Here is a 15,384-nt window from a genome sequence, read left to right as displayed (position 1 = left end):
GCAGCATCCGACGTCGGGTCTGGTGTCTGGGTGGTTGGCGAAGATTCCTGGGGCTTTGGCATGCCGTCTGCAGGGGTTGGGTTGGGAGGGGTGGTGGGGGATAACAGTGGTAAGGGGGATAACGGTGGTAAGGGGGATAACGGTGGTAATTCAGGGGTACCCGAGGGTGCGAGATCTCGTATGGAGACCGTGTCCTCCCGCCCGTCTGGGTATGTCACCCAGGCATACTGGGGGTTGGCGTGTAGGAGGTGCACCCGCTCGACCAGGGGGTCCGTTTTATGCGTCCTCACGTGCCTCCGCAGTAGGACGGGCCCAGGAGAAGTCAACCATGCCGGTAGCGAGGTTCCCGATGTAGACTTCCGGGGGAAAATGAACATTTTCTCATGAGGGGTCGCATTAGTGGCAGTACAAAGCAGTGACCGAATGGAGTGAAGCGCTGCAGGGAGGACCTCCTGCCAGCGGGAGGTCGGAAGGCCCTTAGATTTTAGTGCTAAGAGGACTGCCTTCCAAACCGTCGCGTTCTCCCTTTCCACCTGGCCGTTCCCCCGGGGGTTGTAACTGGTGGTCCTGCTCGTGGCGATACCTCTTGTTAGCAGGTACTGCCGAAGTTCGTCGCTCATGAACGATGAGCCCCTGTCGCTATGTATATAGCTGGGGAACCCGAACAGAGCGAAGATGTCATTCAGACACTTGATGACCGTGGTACTGGTCATGTCTGGGCAAGGGATGGCAAAGGGGAAACGGGAGTACTCATCAACTATGTTGAGGAAGTACACATTGCGGTCAGCGGAGGGGAGGGGCCCTTTAAAATCGACGCTCAGGCGTTCGAAGGGGCGGGTGGCCTTGATCAGGCTTGCTCTGTCCGGCCTATAGAAGTGCGGTTTGCACTCGGCGCAGATTTGGCAGCTCTTGGTCATGGTCCTGACCTCCTCGATGGAGTAGGGCAGGTTACGGGATTTGATAAAATGGAAAAACCTGGTGACCCCCGGGTGGCAGAGGTCATTGTGGAGGGACTGCAGCCTATCACTCTGCGCGTTGGCGCATGTACCACGTGATAGGGCATCTGGGGGCTCATTGAGTTTCCCTGGCCGCTACAAGATATCATAATTGTAGGTGGAGAGTTCGATTCTCCACCTCAAGATCTTGTCGTTCTTGATTTTACCCCTCTGCTTATTATTAAACATAAAAGCTACTGAACGCTGGTCAGTGAGCAGGGTAAATCGTTTCCCGGCCAGGTAATGCCTCCAGTGACGCACCGCTTCTACAATAGCCTGGGCCTCCTTTTCGACGGAGGAGTGTCTCGTCTCAGGGCCCTGGAGGGTCCTTGAGAAAAAGGCCACGGGTCTGCCCGCCTGGTTAAGGGTCGCGGCTAGGGCGAAGTCGGAGGCATCGCTCTCCACTTGGAAGGGGATGGACTCATCCACCGCGTGCATTGCGGCCTTCGCGATATCGTTCTTGATAAGAGTGAAGGCTGCACACGCCTCTGGTGTCAGGGGGAAGGAGGTGGCTTTGATGAGGGGCCTGGCTTTGTCTGCATAGAGGGGCACCCACTGGGCGTAGGAGAAAAACCCCAGGCATCTCTTCAGTGCTTTTTGGCAGTGGGGAAGGGGTAGCTCCATTAGGGGGCGCATTCTGTCGGGGTCGGGCCCGATGACTCCGTTCTCCACCACGCAGCCGAGGATGGCCAGGCGCTTGGTGTGAAACATACATTTTTCCTTATTGTACGTTAGGTTCAGCCGTTGGGCCGTACGGAGGAAATTTGCTAGATTAACGTCGTGGTCCTGCTGGTCGTGGCCGCAGATGGTGACGTTATCCAAATAGGGGAAGGTTGCCCGCAGCGCGTTCTGGTCAACCATTCGGTCCATCTCCCTTTGGAAGACCGAAACCCCGTTGGTGACGCCGAAGGGGACCCTAAGGAAGTGGTAGAGGCGGCCGTTTGCCTCGAAGGCAGTATACTGGCGGTCCTCACGGCGGATGGGCAGCTGGTGGTACGCTGACTTAAGGTCGATGGTGGAGAATACTTTGTATTGCGCAATCTGATTGACCATATCAGATATGCGAGGGAGGGGGTACGCGTCCAGCTGGGTGTACCGGTTTATGGTTTGGCTGTAGTCGATTACCATGCGGCGTTTTGCAGTGGTTTTAACGACTACAACCTGGGCTCGCCAGGGGCTAGTGCTACCTTCGATAATGCCCTCCTTCAAGAGCCGCTCCACCTCAGAGCTGATAAAAGCTCTGTCCCCGGCACTGTACCGCCTGCTTTTGGTAGCGATGGGTTTACAGTCGCGGGTGAGGTTAGCGAACAGGGGAGGGGGGGGGACTTTTAATGTGGAAAGGCTGCAGGTGGTTTGCAGCGGGCGATTTAAAAGTTGTTGGTTGCAGACTGTGAGTGGGGGGAGGGGTCCACCGTATGCTAGTGTGACACTCTTAAGGTGGCACTGAAAATCCAACCCTAGCAGGACGGCAGCGCAAAGACGGGGCAGGACTAGCAGTTTAAATTTTTGATATTCAGTGCCCCCTACTGACAGGGTCACCACACAGTAGCCGCTGATGTCCATTGACTGGGACTTGGACGCCATAGAAATGCGATGGTGCGTTGGCAGAATCGTGAGGGAGTGGCTACGTACCATGTCGGGGTGGACGAAACTCTCTGTGCTCCCGCTGTCGATCAGGCAACTGGTGGCACGGCCGTTTACCGCGATATCCATCATGGAGCTGGATAGATGGTGAGGGTGGCCTTGATCCAGCGTCACGGAGGCCAGTATGTGGCTTAGTGAGTCACTATAGTCATCCGCCGAGACGGTGGTCGGTTCCGGTGACGAAATGGCGGTTGAGTGCGTTGGATACGATGGCGGCGGATGCCATGCGGCCGGGGGTACACAAAATGGCGGATAAGATGGCTGCTCCCACGGCCCGCACGCTGCGCTGCTGGCTGGCTTCCCCTTGCAGGCGTTAGCGTAATGGCCTTTCTTCCCGCAGCCCGAGCAGGTAGCTGTCTTAGCTGGGCAGTGCGCTCTGGGATGTTTTAACTGGCCACAGAAATAGCATTTTTGGGCCTGGTTACTGGGCATCGAAGCAGTTCTTACCGGAGGCTGCTGTCTCGGTTGGGTCGCTGCAGCGGTTGGTGCCGGGGGCGGCGGTCCCGCGTCCCACGGTTTCGATTGCCATGTCTCGGCGCCGTTACGGGGGTATGCCTCGAGGTTTCGGTGGGCCTCCTCTAACGAGAGCGCAAGGGCAATGGCCGTCTTCAGGTCGGGTTCCTTGCTTTCTAGCAGTCTCTGCCGGGTGTGGTCTGACTGGAGGCCCCTGACGAAGGCATCACAGGCGAGTCCCTGCGCGTGCTCCACAGCCGTTACCGCTTTACAATCGCAGTCTCTGCAGAGTGCCAGTAGCGCCCGTGCAAATGCCCCTACCGATTCTCCCGGTTGCTGCCTGCGGGATCCCAAGAGGTGTCGGGCGTAAATTGTGTTCACTGGGCGCGTATATTGCCCTTTTAGTAGCTCGAGGGCCGCCACGTACGTATTAGAGTCCCGGATTAGCATATATACTTGATGGCTCACCTGGGCGGTCAAAATTTTCAGTTTGTGATCCTCCTCTGTAACCTGTGAGATTGCGAGGAAGGATTCAAAGCAGCTCAGCCAGTGTTCAAACTTGGCTGATGCACCCACATCTTGAGGGTCGAGGTCCAGGCGTGGTGGTCTGAGGGCTCTCAGCAATGTCTGCTGTATCCGTTGCTGTTGTTGCTCCTCAGGTGTCGCCATTTAACTTTTAGCTAATAAAATTGATACGCTTATCAATTACTTCATAAAAGGTGATGAGTCGAAGAAGAGATGATGAGTCGAAAGAAGAGATGAATAAGGCTTTTATTAGCTAAGAAGAGACCATGCTTCTTCGTGAGTGACTGAACAAGTCTGAACGAAACCCACACAGTGGTGGGTGGAGTCAGCTGAGGCATGCCTCCATACACAGCGCCACCCAGAGGTGGCAATATACAATACAGTGGTTTACCACATGACCTTTCAAAATATTTTGGTGGATTAAAAGTGATGAGCTACGGCGAACACTACCAATAACACTCTGCAGCCTTATCAGCTTATGTTAATCTTATTTTAAGTGTCACCGAGGCTGATGAGTGATTGCTTTCTTTGCAGAAAATAATGATGAATTACTGGGGCATGAAGGAGTGTGAAGGGAAGCATAGAAATATTTAACAAAAAAAGGATTAAGATGGGCAATTCAGCTCCACCAAAGCAACAATTGATGTGGTATTGAGTCACATAGGCTATGAGGACCCAGGTTTGATCTCCATTCTGTGTGGAGTTAGCTGGTCCCAGCCAGGGCAGCAGAAAGTGCACTGCAACTAGCTTCACCATTTCTGGGAAGTGAGAGAGTGAAGTAATCAGTTAGGGTAACTGTTCCTGATTGCAGACAAGTGACTCCTACTGGGTAATGTATGTCCTCGGCAGGCAAGATCAGGTTTGGCTGTATTGCCCAATCATGGTTGAATAGCCTGTCCAGGCTCACACATGAGACATGGCCTTTTGGGTGAGGCGTTAGAGGGGTGCTGGCACTAGTGGAGTCTAGTTCATTTAACTGAGCAATCGACCATCTACACACAAAATATACAATAGCAGGAACTGGTGAATTTATACAATATTTAATAAGAGCTGAAAATGTGCTGCAGCTGGATTAACATTCAAAGGAGCAATAAAGGTCGACATTTTGGTTAAAACCCTTCATCAGAACAGTTCAGTGGAAGGGTCACCCCTGAAATGTTAAACTTTCTTCCTCTGTCATAAGCTAATTAATCTGCTGCTCATTTTCAGCAGTTATGACTTTTCCTTTTATCTCAAATATTTCCTGAACTTTTTGTTTTGCAATTTTACCTCTATGCAGCATAAAGGACAAGACTGATTAAAGCCTTCATGATGTTGTGTGGTTCTGTCCAGCAAGAAATTAATTCAATTACCCAGGAAGGAATGTGCAAGCTCCAGTTTACACTGTAAACTTCACCTGTCAAGTAACCAGTTGCTGAAAAAAAAAATCACCTCACATAACCTTGGTCCATCGAATTTTACAGCATAGAAGGGGGTCATTCTGCCCATCGTACCCATGCTGGCTTTCTGAAGTTGCTATTCCCCGCCCTTTCCCTGTACTCTTTTAAATTAACATTTCAATCTACCAAGGCTCTATATCCAAAACTTAAACCTATCTTTTCTTTTTTTGATGTTGATGGATTTGCTGTGTTTTTCTAACATTTTTCTGTACTTATCCAAGAGCTATAACTACGGGGTAGGGCTGTATTGATCTGACTACAAAAAAACACTGTGCAGACACGGTTTATTTGCTGTATTTCAACTGAGGGCTTTGTTTCTTTTTCAAGGTTAATGACACTCCCCCAACCGTTTTAACTTCCCTGAAGTCTTGCCAAATACACAAATGAAGTAAGTGAACATTTTCATTGTTGTACTACTTCCAGATGACGCAAGTTGCAAGGCAAATTTAGCACTTCATAATACAGATTAAAACACGCAGGCCAATATTCTGAACGGTCTACAAGGTGTTGAAAAACACATGATATTTTATATTACCATGTGTTTCACAGAATCACAGAAACCCCACAGTGCAGATAGAGGCCATTTCGGCCCATCGAGCCTGCACCGACACATATCCCACCCGATCCCCGTAACCCCTACACCAACACATATCCCACCCTATCCCTGTAACCCCATGTATTTAATCCCCCTAACACTAAGGGTCAATTTATCATAGCCAATCAACCTAACCCGCACATCTTTGGTTTCTCAACACTTTGTTGCAATATAATTTTTTACCATAAGCTTCACATTTACAATGATGTATTTACAGAACAGAGCCTTCCAAAATGTTATTGTAATGCTAAAACTGCTCTTTGAAATATCACTGCAGCTAAATTGTACTGAACTTGTATTTTAGGAGATCTATTAACGCAGAGCAGGAATTCAGGAAATGAACTGTGATGTTTTCCTGCATCTTCTCTTTTCACGTGTATGTGATCATTTAAATACTGTATCTGATATCAAACTTGGTTGGTGACCTAGACCTTGATCAGTCAGCAGTAAATGAAATATGCTCTAGCAGCAGGGATGCAAGTACACATCAAAGTACAGTACTGGAATTGCACATTCCACTTAAAAAGGTCAAAGTTGTACCTCTGGCAATATCGTATCATTAAAGACTTTCCATGTGCCCTTCAGAAGGTGAAAGTGTTTGCTGAAGTTTCCTCCAACTGGAGTGGTTTCTGTTCTTTTCTCCTATTCAGCCAAGAGCAAACTGTGGCTTAAAAGATACTTTCTTCTGGTATGTTGCAAAATGGCAACCATAGTTTTGTTATTTGAATTTCCACAAAAAAGTAATTGTCCTTCAAATCTATTTTAAGTATTAATTACTACAGCAATATTATTGACATATTTATTATTGAGATTGCTTCTCCTCCGTTCATTAGGCAGTCCGAGTTATTTCAAAGTCGAGTTGGGGAATGGGATATGGCGAGTGCAGGTGAGAGAATGCAATATGGTGAGTGCAGGTTGGAAGACTGGGATATGGTGAGCTTGACTGATGAAGTGTGATAAAGTGTTTCTTAATACTTCAAAATGACTTCTTGATGCTGTCTCTCCATTTAATTCCAACATACTCTCTTCACTATTTCTTACCCGAGTGATCTATTACTAGATTACAATTTTCAATTTATCCAAATGTAGTTGTATTCAATGCAAACTTTCCAAAATTCTTTAAATTTGTTTTTTGAGTTTTTTCCAGCTTGCATTGAAATATGAATCAAAAGATGGCTACAGAGACTGCATAAACAATAACTGCAGTCAAATTCTGGGAATGAGGAAAGACATTGGAAGACCCAGGTGACTGTTATTCAGGTTTGAACTGTGGACGGTCAGTGTCATCAGTTCATTCAACTGTATGAGCATCACAGTCAAGCCAATCCTGTTTTTAAACATCCAGAAATGTATAATTTCAGCAGGGGTAGCTGGATAGTGACTGCAGAAGAGAACTCTGGTTCATTCCCTCTACCCCCTCAGTTGAGGAGAGCAGAGGTCAATAGTAGCTGTTGAGGTCTGCTTTGGGACCAGGGAATTTCAAAGTTGAGTTGGGGAATGGGATATGGTGAGTGCAGCTGAGAGAATGCAATATGGTAAGTGTAGGTTGGAGGACTGCGACACGGTGAGCTTGATTGGTGGAGGGTGATAAAGTGCCAAACGGGATATGGTGCATTTGTATAAAGTAATTTCAGTATCTTATCATTAGATGGCGCTGTGCTGGCCAGGTGTCACTGTAGTGCTGTACATTGATTGGATGTTACTGCAGTCCTTTGAGAACAGGGCGTGCAGGTGGTCAAGCTAGGAGCAGAGCAATATTCCCTCTAAGTGGCGCGGCTGCGCAGTAATGGGAAAGGTCCTGCACAGGCCGCTCACCGGCTTTTACATTGCAAATACCGTGCATGTGCAGAAATTTAAAGGGACCGCGCGCAATAAAAGAAACAGGCCATGCAGAACAAAGAGCAGCTTATAGGGAACATTGGAGCAGAGTACTTGCCTCCCCGTGCGTGCCACACTCTCATCGCCAATTTAACTTCTAGGTTTCAGGAGGTGTACGACACTCGCCCCATATTGGCGAGGGCCTCAAATACTCGGGGTCCCATGATGCTACAATTTTAACACCCAGTTGCGCAACTCTTGCGGAGTGCCAGATCTGCCGGGGAAAGCTGCTGGCAGTTGGATTCAGGGCCAGAAGAGGCCCAACAAGCTAAGTTTTATTTTTACAAATTTATTATGGTTTCCTTGTGGGCCAGGAATGTCAGGACCATAAATCATGTAATTAACAGGATCCTTATGACATGAATTATCGGCCATAAATGGCAGTGGTGAAATGAATCTGCATTTACGGCTCAAATCCAGCAATTTCATGACATGCAATTAATTTCAATGGAGAGGCGCACGGCGAGGTTGCCGTTTTTTTCGATTTTGTCAAGGTGAATGGCAAATTGTCCAACAATTGTGGAGAATCAGAACTCATGGCGTATCGCTGCTTCACTACAAATTGCTGGATTTTTACAAACTAATAATGGCGAGCACCGTGAATTCACCATAGTTTTTTCAGCAATTTCTGGGCCATTTTATTTACCATCAGGCTACCTTATGATGCCACACTGGAGTGTTCACTTCCATCATTTTGGCACAGCTAGATTAAACCACCACAATACTGCTCTCCCATACGGGATGAGAAGAGAAGAATAATGTAACTCTAAAAATGTGGTTTAAACCAAGTACAATGTGAACTAAAGGTTCAATCAGTGCACATATGGCTACAAATCTATTCAATAAAACTGAGGAGAAAAATAACGGGAGCTTTAAACTTACAAACTGAAAAAGAAAACTGCCATAAAGTTGCCGCAGTGCTGTTTTGGGAGCTCCTAAAGCAGCTTGAAATTTCCAAATACTGATGCATAGTCTCTCCTCTGCACCCCACCCGGCTCCCACTACCCAACAACTACAAATGTTATGCTTGAAGCGAAGCTGCAATGTAACAGCACTAATAACAAAAGATGATGCTTTTGTAACATATTTTTCTCTCTTGAAACACTACTGATCGGCTGTGCTTTCTGTTCTTTGTGCGCAAGTAAACTTATGCTATACAGTGCTTTAAAACATTTTAGCAATAAAAAGCAACCTAATGCACCATGGGGTTGACTTGGGTAACACTTAAGAAAACAATTAGATTAGACTTAGTACTAGAAAAGGAATACATTTTCTGTTCAGCCACTATGTAAATATGGCTGAACAGAACGACAAATCACAAAAACTTTGCAATGTCTTCCTCAATAGCAACAGGTTGCCCTTTGCCTTATACACATTTACCACTCCTTCACAGTTTAAGGATGTAAGTTTTCTCCAAAAGGCATAAATCCTTTTGATGCACAAATTTTGGTATGAAATCCTTATCCAGTGCAATACTGGTAATTAATAATGCTTTTGCTTATCCCATCCGTTACTTTTTTTAAACACACATTAAGAAAAAAATGTATAGCTTTGATACACACATTTTGCAAACTGAACCAGGCAAATCAAAATGTAGGAAAAATTGTAGGCTAAAATACAAGGAAGGCAGCAATTCAACCATACCTCCCAGAAGCTATCACTGGGTGCTTCAATCACAACTGAATCGTCATATGACATGACTGTGCTTAGAGTGTTCCTGCAGGTCAACCGTTCACCAGAGCTGGCAGTTAGAGATCTTCAAAGCTAAAAAAGTGAAAAATATGTATTAGTGGAAACATCACACAAAGCAACAGAGTGATTAATTTTTCTAACATATCTGACAATGAGATTTTCATCATCTCTGAAGTAAAGTTGGAATTACTTGATCAGGAAGTAAACACACTGGGCTGGATTTTGCTGTAAAAAATAATCGATGAGGCGAACAGTGCTCACAGTTATTTACGTGGAAACACGACAGCAACTTCTGACAATCACACATGTGCAGTTAAACACGGTAATCTGGAATTTGCTGTCCAAGATGCCCTGCTCCTCCAAAAACATCCCAAAAACAGCACCTTGCCGTCTGGCTCCCCTTTCAAATGTATTGAACGGTGTGAAGTTGCTGTACTTGCCTCATAGATAGGGACTAATCGCGCCAGAAAAGGTTGGGGATTCTCCATTCCAGTCTAACTGCCCTTTTAACGGTGTGATAAGTCTTAATTACTATCAAACAACCACTCTGGCGCTTAAAATTAACTTCATAGACTCATTGAAATTTACAGCACAGGAGACCACCATTCGGCCCATCGTGTCTGTGCTGGCTGAAAAAGAGCTATCCGGCCTAATCCCACTTTCCAGCTCTTGGTCCGTAGCCTTGTAGGTTACGGCACTTCAGGTGCATATCCAAGTACTTTTTAAATATGATGAGGGTTTCTGCCTCTACCACTCTTTCAGGCAGTGAGCTCCAGACCACCACCACCCTCTGGGTGAAAAAAGTTCTCAACTACCCTCTAATCATAAGAACATAAGAAATAGGAGCAGGAGTAGGCCAATCGGCCCCTCGAGCCTGCTCCGCCATTTAATAAGATCATGGCTGATCTGATCCTAACCGCCAATCTACTATCACAGAACCATCTCCTGAATCTAACAGAATTAGACACACGAAATAGGAGCAGGATCAGGCTACACGGCCCCTGGGCCCGCTCCGCTACCCACAGGGCCATGTCCGATCCGAACCTAGACTCATGTCCAAATTCCTGCCCGCTCCCCGTAACCCTTAATTCCCTTTACTTCTACCAATTACTTTGAATTTATGTCCCTTGGTTATTGACCTCCCTGCCAAGGGAAATAGGTCCTTCCTAGCCACTCTTATCTAGGCCCCTCAATTTTATGCACCTCAATCAAGTCTCCCCTCAGCCTCCTCTGTTCCAAGGGAAACAGACCCAGCCTATCCAATCTTTCCTCATAGCTAAAATTCTCCAGTCCTGCCAACTTCCTCGTAAATATCCTGTGTACCCTCTCTAGTGCAATCATATATTTCCTGTAATGTGGTGACCAGAACTGTACGCAGTATTCTAGCTGTAGCCTAACTAGTGTTTTATACAGTTCAAGCATAACCTCATGCTCTTATATTCTATGCCTTGTTGGCTAATAAAGGAAAGTATCCCCTATGCCTTCTTAACCACCTTATCTACCTGTCCTGCTACCTTCAGGAATCTGTGGACATGCACTCCAAGGTCCATCTGTTCCGCTACACTTCGCAGTATCCTACCATTTATTGTGTATTCCCTTGCTTCCCCTCCCCAAATGCATTTCCTCATACTCCTCCGGATTGAATTCCATTTGCCACTTTACTGCCAACCTGACCAGTCCATTGATATCTTCCTGCAGTCTACAGCTTTCTTCCTCACTATCAACCACACAGCCAATTTTTGTATCATCTGCAAACAGTCATGCCCCCTACATTGAAGTCTAAATCATCGATATATACCACAAAAAGTGAGGGACCTTGTACCGAGCCCTGCGGAACCCCACTAGAAACAGTCTTCCAGTCATAAAAACACCCGTCGACCATTACCTTTGCTTCCAGCTACTGAACCAATTTTGGATCCAGCTCGCCACTTTCCATTGGATCCCATGGGCTTTTGCTTTTTTGACCAACCTGCCATGTGGGACCTGGTCTAAAGCCTTTCTAAAATCGATGTAGACTACATCAAATACGCTACCCTCATCAAACCTCTGTTTTACCTCCTCAAAAAATTCAATCCAAGTTAGTCAGACACGACCTTCCTTGAACAAATCCATGCTGACTGTCCTTGATTAAACTGAAAATGATGGTCAGAGCCTCCGCTATTTCCTTCCTTGCTTCTCTTAACAGCCTGGGATACATTTCATCCAGGCCTGGTGATTTATCGACTTTCAAAGATGATAAACCCCTGAATACTTCCTCTCTCACTATGTTTATCTCATCTAATATTTCACACTCCTCCTCCTTAGCTACAATATCTACGTCATCCCTCTCTTCTGCAAAGTGTTCATTAAGAACCAAACCCACGTCTTCCACCTCCATACACAGGTTACCTTTTTGGTCTCTAATAGGCCCTACTCTTTCCTCAGTTATGCTCTTGCTCTTTATGTATTTATAAAACATCTTTGGGTTTTCCTTGATATTTGCCAATATTTTTTCATGCCCCCTCTTTGCTTTCCTAATTTCCTTTTTTAATTTCACCACTGCACTTTCTACATTCCTCTAGGCTTTCTGCAGTATTTAGCTCTCGGTATCTGACATAAGCTTCCCTTTTTTGCCTTATCCTACCCTGTATGCCCCTTGACATCCAGGGGGCTCTTTCTTTGTGGGAACATATTTGCTCTGAACCCACACCATCTCCTCATTGAAGGCCTCCCACTGCTCTGACATGGATTTGCCTTCAAGTAGCTGTTTTTAGTCCACTTTTGCTAAATCACATCTCAGCTTAGTAAAATTGGCCTTTCCCCAATGGAGAACTTTTACTCCTGGTCTATCTTTGTCCTTTTCCACAACTACGCTAAATCTAACTGAATTATGATCACTACCACCAAAATGATCTCCCGCTGATACCCCTTTCCCCTGCCTAGCTTCATTCCCTAAAACGAAGTCCCGAACCGCACCCCCTCTCTTGTTGGGCTTGCTACGTAATGGCTAAAAAGTTCTCCTGAATGTATTTTAAGAATTCTGCGCCCTCTATAGCTTTTACACTGATTCTATTCCAGTTAATATTGGGGTAGTTGAAATCCCCTATTACTGCCCTATTGTTTTTGCACTTCTCAGAAATTAGCCTACATATTTGCTCTTCTATCTCCCTCTGACTATTTGGGGGGGTCTATAGTACACTCCCAGCAGTGTACTATGCACAACTTTTACAAATGTGGAGTCTCATTCCTTCAGATTTTAATTATTGTTGGAAATCTTTTAGAAAATGTTTTAAATTTTTTTTAAAAACTTTTTCTTTGTCTCTTTTATCTCTCTCAATCCAATCTTTCTTTCCCTCTCTTCATTTTGCTTTTTGTACCTGATTTGACATTGAATTCAATATTCCAACTTACACTTTGTGGTTCAGACTCTGCGCTGCTCATTAACGATTCTTCAATCTAATTGGTTAAGAAAATACACAGTCGCTTGTCCTGTTCACACAATGCCCTTTTCGGATGGTTGGCCGACAGGAACTTGCCATGCAAAAGCCCATAGAAAGTCGATGGGCAAGTGCAAGTCTAACGAATGGCTGTCGCTGTTCATTTGCCACTCAGCGCAAAGTCCGGCCCATTCCCTTCATATGGCAAAGGCAGATTTAACATGCAAAGCCTCATTCTCTAGTTTTACAATCTTATGCTGTCAGAAATGTTGTAATTCTTGAGCTAGGGCTTTGCTGTAGGTAGCCTTGAGGCTCAGTTTATTCATTATACTGCAGCTGCTGCCACAAACTATACATCCACCAGCCTGTGACGCAGAGGCTGCAACATACAGCTCCATATAACTCTCATGATCCAGCTTGTCTGGCCAGTTTCAATTCCAGAAAAAGATTAAATGGCATACACACAGCAGAATAATCTAGACATAAAAGACTTGCATCTAGTATACATCTATTATAGTTGAGACATCGCACTTTCTTACAGGTGCAAAACAATCTTAAAAATGTAAGAAAGCCACACTGAATTAGAGCCTGAAATTTACAAGTAGATACAACTGTCCTTGGATTAACCCCAGCAGCTACAAGTAACTAGATTTGCTTATTTAGACCTCTTCCCTACAAGCAGCACTTGAACAATGGCCTTAAAAGAACAGGCCAGTTTAGCAGCTAAACATCACAACAATGCTCCATGTAATGTATACAACATTGAAGGGACTACTTTGTTTTGTGGATGTACATCCTTAGTTGCGAGCGTATATAACAGACGCGTATCGATTTGTACAGTCAGTGCCGAAGTTCCAGTTACCCAGTAAAGATCACTTGAAGTTAGCCTCAGTCTCTGCTGCTTTATTATTTTATGTAGTTGTGTGTAGCGGTACAAACACAACACTCCAGATCCCAGATTATCAACTAGCATTGCCACTGGAGATGCGCTACTAAAGCGCAATTTGCTCATGAATACGATTTGCTTTGGATAAAAGCCAAGAGTTCATGCAACTAAAAAGACACCAGACTCAAATTGGTTAACCTCAGAGAACTGAACAAAATATTAACTCTTTAAAAGCCTTTCAGTTCACTTCAAAAAATAAGGACTTCTATTTACACAGCATCTCATCTTATTTCTCATAAACATCTCAAAACAATTCATCTGGCAAACGCAGAAACCAATCTTCACAAAGCAAGATCCCACAAAAAGAAATTAGCTAACCAGTTAATCTGTTTTTGGTGGTGTTGAAGTAAGAACATTGGTCAGGACTCCCTGCTTTTCTTTAAATAGTGCCATGAGATCTTAAACATCCATCTGACCGCCAGAACAGGCAGATAGGACGTTGGTTTACTGTCTCATCCAAAGGATGACATCTCCAATAATGCAGTCCTCTGTACTGAATGGAGTGTCAGCCTAAATTGTGTGCTGAAATCTGGGAGTGGGTCTTGAACTCTAAGGAGGTGAGCGGTATCAATGAGCCAAGTGGACAGTAAAAATTGCAGAGTACAAGCTGCTCCATTTCGATAAGTGTACATTTTGTACTAAGTGGAGAATTCTTCCTTTTGCATTATATTTCTGCAAACAATGAAATAGGTTGGCCAATTCAATCCATATCCAGTTATGTAAAATCCTGTATTTTCTACATTAATTATGTGCTGTTATGTTAGTGTAAAAGACACCAAGGCTCTGAGGCTTTTTGCTCCACTTTTTTTTTTCCCAGGTGTTTCCCCCTCCAATATTTCTCCTCTAGTCTCAGGCTTATACAGACAGTCAGTCAATACTTTAGCTACACATTCTGTATGCCTCAGGCACTGTATTTATTAATGAAACATCAGGAAGCTGTACCTCACCTCTTTTGTATGCACACATACGCTGCCTTCCACCTCAACATATGGGAGAATTTATGCTGCCAATACCACCCCCCCCCCCCACCCCCCCAACTAAGAGCAGAACAGTGGCCTAATTTGAAACACTGCTCCCCATCAGCAGTTAATCGTGGCATTTGGAATCAAGCCACGCAACTAAGCAGATAATGAGGCCTGTTTTAGTTCACCATCCCCCACCCCACTGTGCAACACCATGGGAAATCAAGTGGTTCTTCATTAAACATTCAAGATAGGTGAAGTTATTCGACATAGCGATATGCAGACAGTCTGCATAGTAGTCCGCATTATAAATTCAGAAAAAGTTTAGTTTAAAAAAGAGTTGGGACTCCCAACCCCAGCCCAAAAACACAGTAAAAGCAAAATCATGCAAATTATTGAGTAGATTGGGCCTATACTCTCTGGAGTTTAGAAGAATGAGAGGTGATCTCATTGAAACATATAGATTCTGATGGGGATTGACAGGGTAGATGCCGAGAGGTTGTTTCTCCTGGCTAGAGAGTCTAGAACTGGGGGTATAGTCTCAGGATAAGGGGACGGCCATTTAAGACTGAGATGAGGAGGAATTTCTTAACTCAGAGGGCCGTGAATCTTTGGAATTCTCTACCCCAAAGGTCTGTGGATGCTGAGTCGTTGGAGTCCTCATAATCGTGCTGTATTATTGTTAGAGTTTCCACTTCATCTTGCATCACCTCCTTCCTGTTTCCATTACTGGAGCAGGAATTATAGAAAAGTCGTTGGATTCAAGGCTGAGATAGATTGATTTTTGGACTCTAGGGGAACCAAGGGACATGGGGATCGGGCAGGAAAATGGAGTTGAG

The 15,384-nt window shown here is 45.2% G+C and overlaps 1 protein-coding gene across 9 annotated transcripts in view; it reads right to left on the bottom strand.

Moving 5' to 3' along the window:
* LOC147106137 (protein kinase C and casein kinase substrate in neurons protein 2-like) overlaps positions 1-15,384 on the bottom strand; it is a 185,648-nt gene that overhangs the window by 51,130 nt on the left and 119,134 nt on the right. For all 9 annotated transcript variants that reach the window (XR_015081372.1, XM_086008952.1, XM_086008951.1 and 6 more), the window contains one exon: positions 9,174-9,293. Coding sequence is in view for 8 of the 9 variants with exons in the window: in XM_086008952.1 (XP_085865078.1) it covers positions 9,174-9,227 (54 nt within the window). In the remaining variant the exon portion in view is untranslated. The remainder of the gene's footprint in view (positions 1-9,173; positions 9,294-15,384) is intronic.

This window comes from Somniosus microcephalus, chromosome 16 (genome assembly GCF_052327205.1).
Source record: "Somniosus microcephalus isolate GS21.2 chromosome 16, FLI_Smic_1.0, whole genome shotgun sequence".
NCBI lineage: Eukaryota > Metazoa > Chordata > Chondrichthyes > Squaliformes > Somniosidae > Somniosus > Somniosus microcephalus.
The sequence above is the reverse complement of the archived record's forward strand: the minus strand, read 5'-3'. Positions and strand labels throughout refer to the sequence as shown.